The following is a 15,653-nucleotide window of genomic DNA, read 5'->3' as shown; positions in this document are numbered from 1 at the left end:
GTCCGACCAACACTGCCCTACACAGATTAATCTGTGACATGCAGATTGGAGAGGCTGAGGTACATTTACTCTGCTTATTGGTTAACTCACCACCTACCTCAGGCCCAGTCTGGTAGATATGTCCTTCAGGACTGGCTGTCTTGGTCAGTATTGGTGCTACCAAGCCACTCTTAGTGATGGGCATTGAAGTCCCCTATCCAGATTACATGCTGTGCCCTTGCTACCCTCAGTGCTTCTTTCAAGTGCTGGAGGAACACTGAATCATCAGCTGAAGGAAGGCAGTAAATTGTCAACAGTAGGAGGTTTCCTTGCCCAGATTTAATCTAATGCCATGAGACTTCATGGGCTCCAGAGTCAATGTTGAGTATGCCCTCCCAACTCTATAATGACAACAGTGCCACCTCCACTAGATCTGTCCTGCTGGTGGGACATGTCATACCAAGAGATGGTGATGGAATGGTCTGGACATTGGCTGCAAGGTTTCATTTGGTCAGTGTGACTTACTAGGCTGTTGCTCTACTAGTCTGGGGCTCTCCCAATTTTTGCACAAGTCCCCAGATGTTTGTGAGGAGAAGTTTGCAGGGTCGGCTGGGCCGGGTGTGCCTTCATCAGTGCCAGGTGGTCCATCAGGTTTTATTCTTTCCACCTTTTTTGTGGTGAGTTAAGATCACTGAAAGGCTTGCCAGGTTATTTCAGGGGGTAGTTAATACTCAACCATGTTGCTGTATGTCTGGAGCCACATGTAACCTTGACATGGACAGGACATCAGGTTTCACTCACTAAAATTAAAAATCTAGAATTAAAAAGTTGTCTAAAATTACCGGATTGGTGTAAAAACTGGACTCACTAACAGGACAACTAAGTTTTAAGTCTAAGTATTTTTAAACTAGCTTTTACTAAGACAACGTTTTAATTCTGGATTTTTAATTAAATTTCAATTTCATCAGCTGCCATGGTAGGATTAGAGTTCGTGTCTCAGAGCATGAGTCTAGGCTTCTAGATTACTAGTCTAGTTACATCACCACCACACCACCATTCCCATGCATATTGTGCTACAGTATCCAAAATAGTTGTAATAGTGTGACCAGGAGAATGAAATAGAAACTGTTTCTGGCTAGTTTTAAAGATAATGTGTTTAGCAATTAAAATAGCACAGGTGGTGGCATAGTGGGATTATCACTGTCCTAGTATCCCAGAGACCCAGGGTAATTCTCTGGGGACCCATATTCGAATCTCACCATGGTCGATGGTGACATTTAAATCCAATAAACATCTGGAACTAAAAGTTTGATGACCATGAAGCCATTGTCAATTATTGTAATAAAAAAAAACCACCAAGCTCACTGATGTCCCTTAGGAAAGGAAATCAGCTAAGGCTCTCAAACTGACCTGGTATGGCCTACAGACCCACAGCAATATGGTTGACTCTTAAAATGCCCTCTGAATAAGGGCAGTCAGGGATGGGCGATAATGCTGACCCAGCCAGCGACGACCACGCCCCATGAACGAATTTTTAAAAACCTGGGAAAAGTAATGATGCAAATGTTCAGCAGGATGGCTTATGAGACCCAAACTCCTCCACCTGGATCAACTTATTTTCACAATGACCATTTTCGTTCACTGCGTTCGTTTTGACTTGAAAATGTGATGTTTTGTATAATTTAAAACTGGTGATAAAGAATATCTTACCTTCGCATGGTCTATCTATGCCAATTCCCTTTCTGGACTTTCTCTCCCCATCTCTGGGAACTGACTGTCAATTAACAGTCCATGCACGTTCGCAGCTGCCTCCGTTATACTTCTTCCTACCCTGCTTCATGGAAGGACGCGATTCCCTGTCGCAATTTTTTCCGAGAAGATGGTCGACCTGCAATATTAAACTTACATCCCTCTCGCCACAGATGCTGCTAAACCCGCTGACTGTCCGGCTCTTTCTGGAGATATAGTCCATTTATTGTCCTGTACCTCGGGTAACCGACTAACTGGTGAGCTGCTTAACATAACCCGAATACTAATATACTTCCACAGGTTCTAAGTGTTGTATTTCCATCCTGAGGAATGGAAACATTATCTAGGAAAAGTGAAGATTTGATATACCGGACTTTGTAAAGTGTTGAACTAATAATGGAATTTAGCCTGGGGACTTCAGTAATTTCCGCTGTGGGCTATTTTGAGGATGAGCAGTTCTTTCGTTGTTGCTGAAAACTATGAAGAAAACGTTGACGTATATGAGAATAATTCCTGGCTTTGTGCAACAAAAAGCTGGGAGGAAATCTGGGCCCAAATTTTGCAAAGACGGCGTAAATCCGCCGCTGTGGCCGACTGCGGAGGTGGCCCCGTTTAGGCTGGCGGCGGGACGTGGAGAGGCACATCCCTCTGTAGGGCAAAGTAACTTCGTCGCTGGAGTAGCTACCCCCACCCCTCCCCTCCCCTCCTCCCAACTCTCATCGCCTGTTGGCCCAAAGGGCTGGCACATCAGCAGCTTGAGCAGTCCATTTATTGTCCTGTACCTCGGGTAACCGACTAACTGGTGAGCTGCTTAACATAACCCGAATACTAATATACTTCCACAATAGCCTTCCTTCAAAGAGGGTTAATTGCGGTTGAGGGACACCAGGGCCAGGCAGACCCTGGCAATCGGGGTGGTGGGCGTGGGGAGTGGCGCATGAGGCAATGGATGTGCCGCTGGAGGGGCTTCCCCGTGGGCCATGGAGTGGAAATAAAGCAGCTGGCTCGTCGCCAGGTTTCACTGGCTGCTCTGTCACAGTGTGCAGCTCCTGTGAATCACCGCCCCCACCTCCACCCCACCCTACCCCGCCATCCGCCATGAGGCGGGAGGTGCTCCTTAATTGGCCTTTAAGTGGCTCAATTGGGCTCTGGGAGGGCGGAAGTTACGCCACCTTTCCCGCCACCGGCATAATATCATGGTGGTAGGATACCGCCGGGCACGCCCCCAATATCTCCCCGACCCCCTTCCCACCCCTTCACCCCCTCAACCCATCCCCACTGCCTTCCAGCATCATTTTGCCAGTCTTTCAGCTCAGCCTTGCAGACCGTTCCCGAAGGGCTAGTGATTTATTCCAGATGTATTCTTTAAATCGTGACGAGCACTAAGACAGGCCACTTAACGTTTATAAGCAAATAACAGATAATAAAACTGCATTGTCTGCCTTTGCTGCATTGTTCCGGATTGAGGCACATCAAAAAAATGTGTGGCTATTAATGGGTCACAGAAAAAGGTCCTTCGGCCCACCGAGTCAGCGCCGGTCATGCATTGAGATATTCACCTGACAAATAATGTAGGTATTGTTTACTAAAAGCAAATATTTATACCAATGAACGAAGAGCAAAAACTGTTTATTTGAGATAAATACAATGAGACTCATGGGCTCACACAGTACTGAACGAGGCCATTCGGCCCATCTTGCCTGTGACGGCTCTTTGAAAAGTAGCCAAATTGTTCAACTCTCCCGTTCTTTCCCCGTGGGTCTGCATTTATTTTATTTTTAAGTGCTTGTCCAATTTCGTCTTGGAAGTTACTATTGAATCTGCTTCCATCGCTTTTTTACTCCATTTTCAACATTTTATTGATGTTTTTGCACAAATAAAGAAAAATGTAACAGCATAGCAGGGGGGACGGGTAAGCAAATGTTTATTGGATGCTAACAAAAGAAGACACATATGTGGCATGCATACATAGATACGGTACAAGTATTGCTCAGTTACATTCCTTATCCGCATATTGAAATGTGAAGTCAAAGCATCTACCAACCGAAGCGGAAAGGAGCATTCCTATGTTATGTCTTAGCCTTTGCGAATGTTCCTCAGAACCTTTAAGAGAGCACCCTACCCATCAATTGCTTTTTCGTATTTTTCTCTGGTTTCAGCAATATTATATAACATTTAGGAGCAAAAATACAGAAAAGTAAACCAAAGCTGGATGCCAAAATAGCAAACACTTCCACAGCTACAGTAAACTTGCCAGGGGAGCTGACATAAGCCGGAATGAATGATATCCAAACAGCGCAGAATATAAGCATACTGAATGTGATGTATTTAGCCTCATTGAAACTCTCCGGCAAATTTCGAGCTAGAAATGCCACAGCAAAGCAAACAGCAGACAGGCATCCAATGTAACCAAGGACGCAGTAAAAGGCTACTTCAGATCCCACATCACATTCCAGAACGATTACTTCTTTAAAATATTTCGTGTTTTTGACAGGAGTGGGCGGTGATGTCATTAGCCAGACGATGCAGATTAAGCATTGTACCAGAATAAGACATAACACAGCCAGGCGTTGTTGCACAGGACCGAACCATTTGGCCACGTTACTGCTGGGAAATTTCGCCTGAAATGCCATCACCACCACAATTGTTTTCCCCAAAATGCAAGAAAGGCAGAGGACGAAAATAATACCGAACATCGTGTGGCGCAACGTACAAGACCATCCAGACGGTTGGCCGATGAATGCAAGAGAACACAGAAAACAGAGAGTCAGTGCGAAGAGGAGGAGGAAACTGAGCTCCGAATTATTGGCTTTCACGATTGGGGTGTCTTTGTAAAACAAGAAAATCCCGCCAATAGTTGCTGTGGCGAAAGCTCCAACCAACGCCAGAGTGGTCAAAACGATTCCCATGATGCCCACAAATGAAAGATAGTCAAGCTCCTTCTCTAGGCACTGGTCTTGGTTTGCATTGGGCCAGGAATTGCTGGAACATTTGATACAATCAATTGAATCTTGAAGGGGGAAACAGGAATTAGATTTGATTAAACAGAAATTTGAAAGCAGTGCGTGCAAATCAGATAATTATTTATGTCCATAGATACCTGTGGTGTTACTAATTTCTCCTTCCGCACACTGTATGCAATCAAAACAACAAATCGGCTGTCCCTTTCGTGCAGCTTTCCTCGTTCCGGGTGAGCAACTGTCGGAGCAAATTGATCGAGGGACCTTTTGGCAAATAACAAGATGACAAATAGTTCCATTTTGCTCCACTAACATATTAGTCCTTCATTCGGAGTTTTTGCAACATGCACATGCAACGCGACACAGACACTTCTTGAAAATGTCCTGCGATCTGTTGCTTGCTCAGAAATTCTGAACACATTGGGAACAGATTTTGCACTGTAGGTTTGACTGTGGGCGATAGCGAAACGACAGCCCGTTTTACATCTCTCCCAATCTTCTATTCATTGAAATCACTTATTTCACACCATCGTTGTCTCTGGGTCAAAGTCCTGGATCTCCTTTCCTAACAGCATAGTGGGTGTGCCCACACCACAGGGACTGCAGCTGTTCAAGGAGGCAGCTCACCACCTTCTCAAGGGCAACTAGGAATGGGCAATAAATGGCAGCAACGCCCACATTCCGTGAATGAACTAAAACAAATCTACACCTATGTACCTGCGCCCCAGATCTCTCTGTCTCTTCATTTTGTTGAATATTTTGCTATTCGGCGTGTACTGCACTTCCTTTCCCCGTTCATTTCTCAAAATGCGCTATTTAATAATTCTCAGCGTTAAGCTGTCATCGACCCATTCATCCCACTAATCTTTGTGCAAGCTCTCCGCAATCTTTGTTGTGTAAGCAAATATTGGCTTCGATTGGATAAAACACCCATGTACATTGTAATATTGGCCGCCGATTCACTATCGTCCATTTTACACTCACCACCCATCTTTCCTTGCCTTTTGCCCCTAATTTGACATCTGCTGAATGCTCCGTGTGTGTGTATGTTGGAAGCCCCCTACCTGAGGAGCTGGTTGGAGATTTGATGCAACTCTGTTTGCCTTTTCTGGCTAGTTTCCCAGCTTCCCTGAAGCAGACATGGAGAACCTCACAGCAAAACATTACAATGTGAGCGATTTAATGGAGGGGGTGGAGGGTGCACCAGCCTCACTGTCTTCCAGGTAAGTCTGGAAGGAGCCTACTTTGAGGAGTTTTGCTCTTGACGAAGCCATCACGACTCTCCTGCCTAGGGAATGTCTTTCAAATTGTGCTCTAAGTACATCACCGCCAGGTTTATGTGGCTTTATTGTGCCGCGCGCCACTCACCCGATATCGACAACTCTTTCAGTTTAGACAGTGTAATGGCCATGGACGAGAATAGTAACCCAGAGGCCATCACGTCTATTCAAATGGCACCATGGAAAGTTATGAAAGTTTACAACTGGAGGCAACATAATAAAACTAACTGAGTTGTTGTGAAAACACAACTGATTCACTAATACATTTCAGGGAAGAACATTCTCCAATATTTAATTGACCTTAATCCAATGTAAAGTGATTTAGCAAACTAAGGATAAGGATTTTAGTGAACATCCTGACATAAAATCTAAACTTCCTGGTTCCGGTTTATCTCCAAGGCTGAAGCCGACTTTCTTCGCCCCCTCCCCCAACTTCAACTGAGCTCATTTATAGAGCTGACTGGTTTCACTATCGTGACCTCGCTGTCCTCTCCTCCTTCTGCTGCAACTATCAATATCCACACCGATTTTGTTCGAACGCCACCAATAGTAACAACTTTCCTTAGTGTAACTTTTATTAATAAGGGCACCTTTCCTCCTATTTATCTTTTCAATCGCACCAGAAAAATTGAGGGCCAGGAATATTATGCTTGCACATTTCGCTTTAGGCTCCAAGACCATGCACCTCCATTTTAAATAATAGCCACGCTTCCTCCAATTTGATTTCTAATTCTTTGCAAATTTGCATATAGATACGAAACTTCAATTCGCCCAAGTACCATTACACATGGAATCCCATCCATCAATGTACACTTGGTCTTCTTTAATTAATTAATCCCTAAACGGCCTATGTTGGACCGGGGGCAATCCTTAAATTACTACTTGGGAGGTGACGCTTTGTAACCTAATGCTTAACCCCTCAAGCCTGGTTCGCAAGACTGACAACTTTCTGCCATTTTCTTCCACGTGAAGTATAACTTTAGGAGGCTCACACGCCTTTTGCTGAATATTTTGCACCCATTCCATTATGTTCCTTCCTATGGCATCTGTGAGAAAACAGATGAGTCAAGATTCCTGGTTCCTGCTACATAAATAAAATAGTCCTTAACTATCACTTTTCAACAATATCACTTCTATTCTATAATCAGATGCTCCACTGGGCTGTGGCAATTTTCCCAATTACCCTCGCCCTCCTGCGCTGCGTTACAAATACAACGTCAAATCCCTCGTGATTTCCTGCACGCCTCTAAAGTTTTCTCCTAACCAATAGCCAGGAACACTATTCCCACCCTTTGCTTCCCTGTCCCTCTCTAACTCGCCATGTTGCGGTTTTAGTGTCATTCTTCTTTGCTGGTTCATACTTACCCACATTTCCTAAAATTGTCCTAAAACTGTTGTCTTTTCTTGTCTTATTTCTGTGCCTCCCTGCGATAATTCATCAAACTAATGGCATACTTGATTCTGCAAACACTTGGAGACAGTGGATTGATGATTGAGTAGATACCGAGAAACTATTTGCTCCGCCCGAGGATCGAACACGTGGGGACATAATATCAAAACGAGAGTTAGGCCACTTAGAAGGGAAATCAAGAAGCACTTTTTCAGATAATGGGTAGTACAAATCTGGAATTCTCTCTCCAAAATGTTGTGGGTCAATTTGAGCATTCATGTTGAAAACAAAACCGATTTTTGTTGGTTAAGGGAACTGCAGCTAAGGTGAGTAAATGGATTTGAAATACAGATCAAATCACACATTTTACAGTATTTGGGCATCGCTGGCTGGGCCAGCATTAATTGTCCCTAACTGCCCTTGAGAAGGTGGTGATGAGCTGCCTTATTGAACCACTGCAGCCCATGTTTTTTTTTATTTATAGGATTTATTGCCCATCCCTAATTGAGCATTGCTGTGGGTTTGGAGTCAAGTGTAGACCAGGCAAGGACAGCAGACGTTAGTAATCAAGATCAGTTTTTACAACAATGGATTCATCGTCAGCATTAGATCCTTAATTCCAAATTTTTGTTGGATTCAAATTCTGCCATCTGGCAGGATTCGAACCCAGCTCCTCAGATCATTACCACGATGCTAGCGCCTCCCTATGTGGTGCAGATACACCCACAGTGCTGATATGGAGTGAGTTCCAAGGTTTTCACCCAGGGACAGTGAAGGAATGGCGATATATTTCCAAGTCAGGATGGTGATTTGACTTGGAGGAGAGCTTCCAGGTGGTGGTGTTCCCATATATCTGCTGCCCTTGTCCTTCTAGATGGTAGTGGTTGTGGGTTTGGAAGGTGCTGCCTAAGGAGCCTTGGTGAATTCCTGCAGTGCATCTTGTAGATGGTACACACTGCTGCTACTGTTTGTTGGTTTGGAAGGAGTGAATGTTCATAGAAGTGGTGCCAATTGGATGGGCTGCTTTGTCCTGGATGTTGTCAAGCTTCTTGAATGTTGTTGGAGCTGCACTCAATCAAGCAAGTGGAGAGTATTCCATCACTTGTGCCTTGTGGATGGCGGACTTGGTTTGGGGAGTCAGGAAGTGAGTTACTCGCGGCAGGATTCCCAGCCTCTGACCTGCTCTTGTAGCCATAGTAGTTATATGGCTAGTCCAGCTCAGTTTCTGGTCAATGGTAACCCCCAGGATGTTGATGGGGGAAATGGCCGCCTCCTCCTGTTGCTATGTTCGTAAGATACACGTGTGCGTACACACACACAGAGACACATACACTAATTCACATACACAGACTCATACACACAGACACGCACGCACAGACTCTCACACACACCGACACACACACAGACTCACACACACAGGTACACATGCACAGACACAGACACAGACACACACGCACAGACACATACACATACGCACACACACAGACACACAGACACACATACAGACACAGACGCACTCACACACACACACACACAGACACACACAGACATACAGAGACGCAATCACACACACACACACACACAGACTCACACAGACACACACACAGACTCACACAGACATACAGAGACGCACTCACACACACACACACACAGACTCACACACACACACACAGACACACACACAGACTCACACAGACACACACAGACTCACACACACACACACACAGACTCACACAGACACACATACAGAGACGCACTCACACACACACACACACACACATACAGAGACGCACACACACACACACACACAGACACACATACAGAGACGCACGCGCACACACACACACACACACATACACACATAGACACACATACAGAGACGCACGCGCACACACACACACACACAGACTCACACAGACACACACAGAGACGCACACACACACACAGACTCACACAGACACACAGAGACGCACTCACACACACACAGAGAGACTCACACAGACACACACACACACACACACAGACTCACACAGACACACATACGCACACACACAGACACAAGGACACACATACAGACACAGACGCACTCACACACACAAACACACACACACAGACACACACACACACACACACACACACACAGACTCACACAGACACATACACATACGCACACACACAGACACACGGACACACATACAGACACAGACGCACTCACACACACAGACACAGACACACATACAGACACAGACGCACTCACACACACACACACAGACTCACACAGACTCAAACACACACACACACACAGACACATACAGACACAGACGCACACACACACACACACAGACTCACACAGACTCACACACACACACACACACACACACAGACTCACACAGACACAGACACAACGGCCCGGTTGCGGTTGGGATGGGGCCGTAAAATGCGGCAAGCCGTTCAAAACTCCTTTGATTCGGCGGGCAGAGCAGCTCTCGGATTAAATCGTCGGGACATTACTAACGTCTTTAAACCTAAACATGTATCGTGTTAAACCTTCAGCCACCTTTTCACCGATTACCTTGCTTTGACCACCGCTCCAAACAATCGATCCTTCATTTATCATGACTTGTTCTCCTGGGGACGCGGATCCGTCATAATGCCCAACTGTCAGAACAACAGCATCGTCCTCACTATTCAGCTGCCAGTTTACAATATCGTACGTTGCCACCGAGTCCCCATTTTCGTCGAAATTTACCCTTTCTCCAATTTTAGTCGTGAAATTTATTTCGTGCATGTAATGCAAAAGCTTCGAAAAGAGATAGGGAAGTGAACATTATAGAAATCAGTTAAAGTTACGTGCAAGCAGTGTTAATTTTCAACAGAATATTCCCGAGTCATTTGCGAAGAGTTGCTTAGTTTCCTACTTACCTGCCAGGGATGAAAATTTGAAATATTTGCACAAGATTCATTCACAAATGGGCCTTTACCATTTTCGCATGAAAACATATTCTGAAGCGCATGCGCTACAGCATAAGTAGCTTCATAAACTTTATTGGTAACTCTCAGTTGAGATGCATCTGTATAGGTGTTGGCCACTGTCTGTAGGCTCTCTCTTCCAGTGCACTGATTGCTCTGAATGACAGACGGTGTGCTGCTGCCTGTATAGTTTTCTGTCGTTCTCAGGCTACAACGGAACGCTTTTTCCCAAAACTCTTCCACTATAGGATTCCCAGGGTAAACAGACGGATGAAGGCGCATTAAGAAGTTCTTGAATCCTGGGATATTCACGCTACGTATCGCAATCCCAATGGCTCCAGTAACGAATCTTTTACTTTCATCTGGCTGGAGAAGCGAGGTTGCGATCCAGGCTTCACTCCCGACCCACTGTACACCTGATATATTTTGTCGTGCAATTTCTTTCAGTAAAATGGCCATATCCCTTTGGGCGAGAAACGCCACGACAACTTTCGCAGTGGATGTTTGTATAATGTGAACAATATGAAGTAACTTTTCTTCCGAATCCGATCTGTGGAAAGACTCGGCGAAAGCAATACAAACTCCAAGCTGCTGAACGGTCTCCGTGAACGCCTGCATCCCAAAATGACCGTAATCGTTGTCGCTTTTAACCGTCCCAATCCAGGTCCATCCAAACCGCTTGACGAGTTGGGCTAAAGCTTTCGCCTGAAAGTAATCACTTGGGATCGTTCGAAAAAACGAGGGGAATTCTCTCCTGTTGCTGAGACATGCGCAAGTGGCGAAATAGCTAATCTGCGATATTTGGAAACAGAAAACAGGGGAATCAATCATAGCTTGTAGAGAAAAGGAAAATTAAAAACTTGTATTTACATAGCGCCTGTCACGATCTCAGGATGTCCCAAAGTGCTTCACAGCCATTTAAGTACTTTTGAAGTGTAGGCGCTGTTATAATGAAAGGAGGGGCATAGTACAGCAAACTCGCACAAAGATCATTGAGATAATGACCAGGTGCTCAGCTTTAGCTTTTTCTAAATTATTTCATAGGATGTGGGCGTCACTAGCAAGGCCAACACTTGTTGCCCATCCCTAGTTGCCCTTGAGCCGCCTACTTGAGCCGCTGCAGTCCATATGCTGTAGGTACACCCACAGTGCTGTTGGGGAGGGAGTTCCAGGATTTTGACCCAGTGACAGTGAAGGAACAGCCGATATATTTCCAAGTCAGGATGGTGAGTGGCTTGGAGGGGAAATTCCAGGTGGTTATGTGCCCATGTGATTGGTGCCCTTGTGGATGAATTTGGAAGCCTTAGTAAGTTGCTACAGTGCATCTTGTAGATGGCACACGCTGTTGCCACTGTGCATCAGTGGCAGAGGGAGTAAATGTTTAAACTGGTAGATAGGGTGCCAATCAAGTGGACTGCTTTTCCCTGGGAGGTGTCGAGCTTCTTGAGTGTTGTGGGAGCAGCACTCATCCAGGCAATTGGAGAGTATTCCATCACATTCCTGACTTGTGCCTTGTAAATAGTGGACAGGCTTTGGGGAGTCAGGAGGTGAGTTACTTGTCGCACGATTCCCAGGCTCTGATCTGCTCCTGTAACACTAGTATTTATCTGGCTAGTCCAGTTCAGTTTCTGGTCAATGGTAATCCCCAGGATTTTGATAGTTTGGGGAATCAGTGATGGTAATGCCATTGAACATCAAGGGGTGATGGTTAGATACTCTCTTGTTGCAGATGGTCATTGCCTGGCACTTGCATGGTGTGAATCTTACTTGCCGTTTAGGGCTTGGCCTAAATAGCCAAGTGGTTATGGTACTGGGTTTGTAATCCCAAGATCAAGAGTTCAAATCTCACAATGGCAAACTATGAAACAATGTAACTTCATCTGAAACAGATGGAAACGGGTTTGTACTCGAAAGAGTTACTTGCCGTTTATCAGCCCAAGCCAGGATATTATCCAGCATTTGCACATGGACTGCTTCAGTACCTGAGGAGTCGTGAACGGTGCTGAGCATTGTGCAATCAACAGCCAGCAACGCCCGCTTCTGACCTTAGGATGGAAAGAAGGTCATCGATGAAGCAGCTGAAGTTGACGATGCTGTTTGAGGAATAAATGTTCGTCTGGACACAGAGGTGAACTCTCCTACTCCACTTCGAAATGGTGCCATATTTAATCGCAAATAAATTACTCACAGGCAAATAAACTACTTAACGCAGTGCATGCGTGCAGGTCAGTACTTAGTTTGTTTAACTTGGTTCGGGGTTAAGTACAGAAGCGAATTATGAATCTGCACCAAAGCTGCACAACGGGAGAAAGTACAATTTTAAACGGTTACCTCTTAATGATTGCATTTGCTTAAAGAGAGAAAGCATTTCCCACAGTTCACTGCACAAGCAATTGTTAAATTAAACATTCTTGTGATTACAATACATGTCATAACAGCAGGTTGGAGGCACGTCGTTTGAATTAGTTAGCACAGAACAAAATTATTCTTTTACAGTGGAAATTATGGAAAGCCTAAACACGTTTTTCCTTCAAATGGAAGGAGCAAGAATGTTAAACAATGCTGCAGCCAGTGCACTATAGTCGATTTAATGTCACTCCATGATCATGGAGGGAAGTCTTTGAGATGATTTACCAACTCGGCAAAAATATCTTACCATGGGAATCCGGAAAGGACCGATTGAGGCCGCTACTGCCAAAGACTGTGACGATCCCGAATCACCAATAATGGCAGGAACCAAGGAGGATTGTAGACAGGACTGGTCTGAAAATGTTGGCTCCTGACCGTTTATCAATTCGAAAGCAGCTTTTACGGAAAAATGAGGCAGATTGCACGAATCATAAATCCTGTAGCCCAGCGTAAGATTTGGAAGGAGATCTGGGTCCTTATTTATTTCTTCGATAGCAAAAATCATTGCCTGTATGAAACGGAGCGTTCGAAATTCAAAACTGTAAGGACAGAAGTATTTGCAGATTAGGACTAAGGTGAATCGATCATTTCTGAGCATTTTTTATTACCATACATGCTGACAATTAATAATATGGCCTAGTTAGAAACTGAATGATTGGACAAGACTGAGGAGCGACAGTGTTACTGAAAGTGCAGTATTTTCAATTCGATAAACTGAGTCGTCTGCTCTCTTATATAAAAACAAAAACAAAAATAGCTAGAAAAACTCAGCAGATCTGACAGCATCTGCGGAGAGGAACACAGTTAACGTAACGCAACGTCTGCTGTCTTCCTCCGGAAAGAACGAATGGAGCTATAGTGTCGAGAAAAAAAAAGCATGAGAGCTCGCCTGGTGACCCGGTTAATATTTGCCCTTCAACCATCCCCATCAAAATAATTAACAGACCATTATCTTGGTGGAATCCTATTTTGGGAACAGTGACGGCAGTTTTTCCTATAGGACAAGTGACCAGACTTCAACTGGCCCCAAAGGGCGCTGGAAGGAGCTGAGAATTTGGGATGCTATGTTTAAATGTAATTCTTTCTGTGCCTGTGTAGATTAACCTGTGGATCCCCTATTCTAATTTGAAATGAGTGCTTGAACGGAAGTTAGTTGACGTGTTTTACCACAAAGCACGGCTGTGACTTGGAGGAACCCGTCGATCCTGAACTCCGGGTTCAATTAATGGGCACAACTACATTGACAGGAGTTTGGCAAAAAAGTAAAGTAGAACTGCTCCCTCTTTGTCCGCGAGCCTTATTTGAAGAGTGGGACCACAAGAAAATCAAAGAGAATAAAAAATCTTCTAACAATAAATCAACAGATGCGGAAATATTTATGTTCAATCTTTGTCCTGTGACCAGCTCTAAAGAATAAAAATACGAGAAAACAAATGTAAAGAGAATTTCAGTTCTTCTAGGTCCCAACAATTAGAACGTGCCTCGATTTTTTTTTTAATATTTGATCTTGGGACGTAGTGACGCTTTTGCTGGCCACCTCCCTCTTTAAGAAAGTGGGACCTCTCTTTGAAACTGCAGTCACTTCCGTCCGCTCCGTCAATGCTGCCGTCCAAATACTTGGCTCAGCAGTTACTTGGAACAAAAACGTATTCAAATTTTGCTACCCTGAAGCAGGATTCACACGATACTAAACTTGACCTGAGTTATATTTGCAAAGTTCTTCAATTGTACTCAACAACGCAGCCTCAAAATCAGAACACAAATGATGATATGCCCAAATTGTTTTTTTAGATTGTCGTTCCATTTGCGAGATTATCATGTAGATTGATATAATTAATTTATTGCGTTATTGTTATAAACATAGGACATTGCTCGCTCGGTAGAGCTAAATTGTCTTACGGAAGATTAGTGATTAAACCATGTTTCCTTATTTTGAATTGTGTGAGCATTGACTGCGTTTTTATTAATGCGGATATTTGAATTATTGACACTAGTCATTTCAGTATTACGAATTAGGGATAGTTACCACAACAGATATGTAGTTTCATGTACAATTTCCGAAAATGAGCTCACATTATCAGAGGGTCGGAAGTTTGTAAAATAGGTTTTTTTTTTAAAGTTGCTGTCGTCATTTTTTCTGATTCTTTTAAATCAAGTTACTTCTCAGATATAAAAGCAAAACACCGCGGAAGCTGGGAATCCGAAATAAAAACAGAAAATGCTGGAAAAACTCAGCGGGCCTGACAGCATCTGTGGAGGGAGAAACAGGGTTAATGTTTCCAGTCAGTGTGACTCTCCTTTCAAATATAACCTTATTTATTCTATCTCCCTTTCTCTCGCTAAGTAGAATCAACTCAAGTTTGTCCTGGCATCCACGAATTGAAAAGTGCCCAACTGCAATTTTAGATATGTGCTTTTGAGAGAGTAAGTGGCAGAGACAAACAGCAAGAGGATCCTTTCACTTGATTGCACCGCGCCTCATACCATCCCTTCAATAAACTCGTCAATACGTTCACTTAACTTACTTCTTGCATTTCACTGCTTTGGGTCTCGTTTCAAATGAAAGGTCCAGTTTCTCCACGCCGGAGTGCAGAACAAAAATTCCGCCGATACTGATGTCTCCATCCTTCGATAAACTGAACAAATCAAACATTTCCCGGTGTTTGCATGTTAGAGTGTCTGTTTTCAACATGGGAACAATCACCGTTAACAACAGCCCCCCAAACCATAGGCCGTTCATAGCGAGTGTTAACCAGAAACATACTGTGGGTTTATATATTTTTGTATTTCATGGATGATTGATTTTAGTTTTAGGCTGTTCCTAACTAAAAATATCCATGAACCCTAAGGAGGAAAAAAAAACCATATACTTTCATTTACCTTGCGGGACGAAGAAGCGCAATTAATTATGTTCCA

At 44.1% G+C, this 15,653-nt stretch overlaps 1 protein-coding gene across 1 annotated transcript; it reads right to left on the bottom strand.

Moving 5' to 3' along the window:
* Positions 1–3,833: 3,833 nt before the first annotated feature.
* Positions 3,834–13,257, bottom strand: LOC121292556 (extracellular calcium-sensing receptor-like). Its single transcript, XM_041214680.1, has 5 exons — positions 12,985–13,257; positions 10,281–11,120; positions 9,931–10,158; positions 4,829–4,952; positions 3,834–4,738 (listed from the first exon to the last, which is right to left on the bottom strand). The coding sequence occupies exons 1-5, from the start codon at positions 13,240–13,242 to the stop codon at positions 3,834–3,836; spliced, it is 2,355 nt and encodes a 784-aa protein (XP_041070614.1). The 5' UTR covers positions 13,243–13,257.
* Between the last annotated feature and the right edge of the window lie 2,396 nt (positions 13,258–15,653).

Source organism: Carcharodon carcharias, chromosome 2 (assembly GCF_017639515.1).
Source record: "Carcharodon carcharias isolate sCarCar2 chromosome 2, sCarCar2.pri, whole genome shotgun sequence".
Taxonomy (NCBI): Eukaryota; Metazoa; Chordata; class Chondrichthyes; order Lamniformes; family Lamnidae; genus Carcharodon; species Carcharodon carcharias.
The sequence above is the reverse complement of the archived record's forward strand: the minus strand, read 5'-3'. Positions and strand labels throughout refer to the sequence as shown.